We start from the raw sequence: 5000 nt of genomic DNA on the forward strand, positions 1-5000 counted from the left end.
TTCTTTGATGTAAGTGTAACCGATTAATTTGTTCGTTTTCTTATACTTTGTTTCTTTGTAATTCCAGTAATCAGTTTATAAACATTTGGGCAAACAAAAGGATGTTTATCTGAATTCCGAAATTTTCCAATTATTGTTACTATTGCTCTTGCTGTTGTTGTTATCATTATTATCATCATTATCGTCATTATTATTATTATTATTATTATTATTATTATTATTATTATTATTATTATTATTATTATTATTATTATTATTATTATTATTATTATTATTATTATTATTATCATTATTATTATTATTATTATTATTATCATCACTATTAATGTTGTTGTTGTTGTTGTTGTTGTTGCTGCTGCTGTTGTTGTTATTATTATTATTATTGTTATCATTATCATTTTTATTGTTATTATTATGGTCATTGTTGTTGCTCTTGTTATCATTATCAGTAGTAATAAAACTAACGATGATAATGATAAAAATACTACTAATAATAATACCAATAATAATAATAATAATAATAATAATAATAATAAGAAGAAGAAGAAGAAGAAGAAGAAGAAGAAGAAGAAGAAGAAGATGAAGAAGAAGAAGAAGAGCGATAATGATAATAATATTAACAAAAATTATATTCAAAAATAATAATGATAATGATAATGATAATAATAATAATGATGGTGATAACTATGATAATACCTACAATAATAATATATTATTATTATTATTATTATTATTATTATTATTATTATTATTACTATATTATTATAATGATATAATAATGATAACAATAGCAATAACAACAACAGCAAGAACAATAGTAACAATGATAACAATTATCATTATTTATTATTATTATTATCATTACTATAATAATAATAACAATAATAATAATAATAATAATAATAATAATAATAATAATAATAGTAATAATAATAATAATAATGATGATAATAATAATAACAATAATAATAATAATAATAATATAGTAGTAGTAGTAGTAGTAATAGATAATAATAATAGAATAATAATGATAATAATAACAATAATAATCATAATGATAACAATAATAATAATAATGATAACAATAGCAATTATTACAACAGCAGCAACAACAACAATAATAACAATTATTATTATTTTAATGGCAATTATAATACTAATACTATGCTACTACTACTATTAATAATAATAATAGTAATAATGATAATAACAATAATAGTAATGACTGTAATAATAACAATACTATTACTCCTACTACTACTGCTACTACAAATAATATAATAATAATAATAATAATAACAATAATAATAATAATAATAATAATAATAATAATAATAATGATAATAATAATAATAATACTGATGATAACAATAATTATAATAATAATAATAAGGATAATGATAATAATGATAATTATTATTATTCTTTTTTTATTATCATTATTATTATTATTATTATTATTATTATTATTATTATTATTATTATTATTATTATTATCATTATTAATATTATTATAATGGTGATAATAACAATAATGATAACAATATTGTCAACTGTAATAATAAAAATAATGATAATGATAATAGTAATGTTGAATAGAATAATGATGATAAATATAATAATAATAATAATAATAATAATAATAATAATAATAATAATAATAATAATATTAATAACAATAATCAATAATGATATAATAAAATAATTAATAATGATAATAATAATAATAATAATAGTAATAATAATAATAACAATAATAATAACAATAATAATAATAGTAATAATAACAATAATAAAGATAATATCATCTACAGTAATAATAAAATGATAATGAAAATTATCACAAAAATAATAATAATAATGATAATAAGAGTAATAATGATGATAAGAGTAATAAAGATGATGATGATGATGATGATGATGATGATGATGATGATGATCATCATCATCATCATCATCATCATCATCATCATCATCATCATCATCATCATCATCATCATCATCATCATCATCATCATCATCATCATCATCATCATCATCATCATCATCATCATCATCATAATAATAATAATAATGATTTTTTTTTTTTTTCATTATTTTTATCATTTTATTATTATAATGGCAATCAGCCTCATTACAACAAGAAGACGAAGAGTGATGGCGATGCTGATCATGAAAAGATTAACAAGAATATTAATGATAATAAAACAGTAACTTAACCAGAAACAGTAAGAACTCACATCACACCCGAATGCTGCTAGATGTTTGGCGTCGGTCTATGAGCCAGGGCGTATCGAGATATCAATTATTGTCATACGAGATAAGATAAATATGGACAATATACATACATATATTGAAAGCTATGATGTTATATGTAATGATAACACTGATAGTATTACTGATATCGAGTTTATTTACATCAGTTACAGTATTAGCGTCATATATACGTGTTTCATGCACAACAATGAGCATATTGCACAAACCATGGACATCATACTAAAATAGGTATGTATCGTGTGTAACGAATAAATCATATATGATTCGTATTATTAGATAAAGATAATACATCGATTAGTCAATGGGATTTTTATAACATCTGTTCGTTTTTAGAAGAAGATAGACTCAAAAAATACAGTCGACAAGCGCGTTGAAACTGAAGTCACAACCTCGACTTGATTTTAGAGAAAACCGAAGTTGATAATCATGAGGAATTCGCTACAAGGTGTCTCCTTCAACCAATGGCTCCCGGGATCTCAGCTGAAGAGGAAAATGAATGGTAAATCATTAATGAACAGCGAAAGAAATATCTTATATGGTAACTGCATATACAGTAGTTCTTTTTTATATTGTTGCCCCCTGCAGTGTTGTGAAGTTCAACGGAAAGAAGATCATTGCTTACGTTTTAATGAACTCCGTGTGTATGTTATTATTATTTCTTTTTTTTCGGAGCACAGCAACAGTGCCTCGTTACCCCCAATGTGCGAACCACTGATACTGATATTTTAATAGGTATATTCCATGACTGGACTGGAATGAGGAACAATATTGACACACCGACAAAAGTCTACACATATTTCTTGATCTACAAACTTATATCAGTAATAAAAAAAAAAGAAAATCACATGAAAATTTCACAATTAAAAACGCAAACAACACAGACAGAGAACAGTAGCCTACGTACCGACTGCATATAAATATAGATCAAGTACAAGAGCAGAACCATCAACGTAAAGTTGAAAAGCACGCCCACTATGGCCAGGGCGGACACGTAGGCACTCTTTATCATGGCCACAGCGCTGCCAATGAGACCCAGGGCTGTCAGGATAGCTATCCATGCAAACCAGACAGCTAGCCACTTCCGGGATTCCTGTTGAGTAGAGCAAAGGTGGTAGGTTTGTATATTATTTTTTGTTGTATTCATCGTTATCATTATTATGATTTTATTGTTATTATTATTATTAATGTTTTATTGTTGTTGTTGTTTATTGTCACCACGTACTGTTGTTATTACCGTTATCATTATCATTATTATATCCATTTTTATTATTGCTGTTATGACAATCATTATTACTATCATAATTGCCATTATTTTCATCATTATCATTATTATCGATATTGTATCACTATCCTTATCATTAGAAGTATCATAGCCATCATCGTCATCTATACTATCACCCCCCCCCCCCTATCCACTGTTTCCTCTTCCTATCCTTCTACCTCTCCCTTTCCCAATCCCTCGCCCTTTTTCTTCCTTTCGCTATATCTCTCCTCTCCTCCCTCTCTCTTCCCCAATGCCTCACCTTCTCCTTAACCTCTCCTTCTTCCTCTACCTCTCCCTGTATCTCTCATTCTACTTCTCCTTTCCCTATATCTTCCCTGTCCTTTTTACTCTCCCTCTCCCTCTCCCCCCTTTCCTTCCTCACCTTTCTCCATACATTTCAAATGCCATATCTCTCTCCTCTTCTGCTTCTCATTTTCCCAGTCCTTCGCCCTATCATTTTCTCCCTCTCCCTATCTTCTCTTCTCCTGTTCCCTCTCCCTTTCCCTTTCCTCTCTTCTCCCTCTTTCTTTCCTCTCTTCTCCTCCTCCTTTTTTCTATCTCTCCTCCCTCTCCCTTTCCCTATATACCTCCCGCCTTCTCCCTCTCCTTCCCCACCTTTCTCCTTACCTTCCAAATGCCATAAAAGAGAATGGGGGTGAAAACAAACGTGGTGATCAGCCCAGTGGCGAAGGCCCCCCATGCTTCGGGATAACCTGCAAGAGAAAGTTACAGGGTGAGTCCGGTGGCGTCCTGCCTGCCGTCTAGGAGGCGGGAGGAGGACTTTCAATGGTTGGGTTTTCTCGAGTTGATGGTGTGGTTTATTTTTCGTAATTGGTGATCGTATTATTTGTTTCTCTAAATTAAACTTATTTTTTGTTTATATTTACTCGAACTCACAGGTTTTTTTCGTGAATTGATTCGTTTTTTTGCGAGATGATTTGATGGTTTATTTTTCTTAGCGAGTTAATCTAATTATTCATATTTGTCGAGTTTATTTAATGTTTTACTTTTTCTTGGTGAGTTTATTTAATAATTTGATTTTTGTTTGTGAATTGGCCATGGTTTATTTTCATTTATGAATTGATTCAATACTTTATTGTTTTCGTTAATTCAATAGTTGTTTTTCTTAAACAGTTGATTCAATACCTCACTTTTTTTATAAGTGAACTAATTATTCATTTTTCTTCATTTCTCTTGTTCAGTTCAATTTGTAGCTTAATTTTCTTGCGCTTGAATAAATGATGTGAAATAATAAAATTACCTCACACCCACTCCCGCCTCCTGTAAAGGGTCTCGACGTAAAGCGTTTGTCGGTACATTTCTGTACACATGTCCAGAGTTCTTCTGTACATTCATGCATACTGTTCGGTAGATAGATGTAGATACAGATAGAGACATAAATATAAATACATACTCACACCCATACAACACGAACAAACAAACAAACACACACACACAC

The 5000-nt window shown here is 28.3% G+C and overlaps 2 protein-coding genes across 3 annotated transcripts in view; both read right to left on the minus strand.

Moving 5' to 3' along the window:
- LOC119586431 overlaps positions 1-2492 on the minus strand; it is a 7648-nt gene extending 5156 nt beyond the window's left edge. Inside the window, exons 1-2 of the mRNA XM_037935161.1 lie at positions 2484-2492; positions 2248-2276 (exon numbers count right to left, since the gene is read on the minus strand). Of these exons, the coding sequence (XP_037791089.1) occupies positions 2248-2276; positions 2484-2492 (38 nt within the window). The remainder of the gene's footprint in view (positions 1-2247; positions 2277-2483) is intronic.
- Positions 2393-5000, minus strand: part of LOC119595118 — an 11723-nt gene continuing 9115 nt past the window's right edge. For both annotated transcript variants that reach the window (XM_037944275.1, XM_037944284.1), the window contains 3 exons: positions 4169-4254; positions 3182-3367; positions 2393-2757 (listed from right to left, as the gene is read on the minus strand). In XM_037944275.1, coding sequence (XP_037800203.1) covers positions 2716-2757; positions 3182-3367; positions 4169-4254 — 314 coding nt within the window. In that variant the 3' untranslated portion in view covers positions 2393-2715. The remainder of the gene's footprint in view (positions 2758-3181; positions 3368-4168; positions 4255-5000) is intronic.

Source organism: Penaeus monodon, chromosome 3 (assembly GCF_015228065.2).
Source record: "Penaeus monodon isolate SGIC_2016 chromosome 3, NSTDA_Pmon_1, whole genome shotgun sequence".
Taxonomy (NCBI): domain Eukaryota; kingdom Metazoa; phylum Arthropoda; class Malacostraca; order Decapoda; family Penaeidae; genus Penaeus; species Penaeus monodon.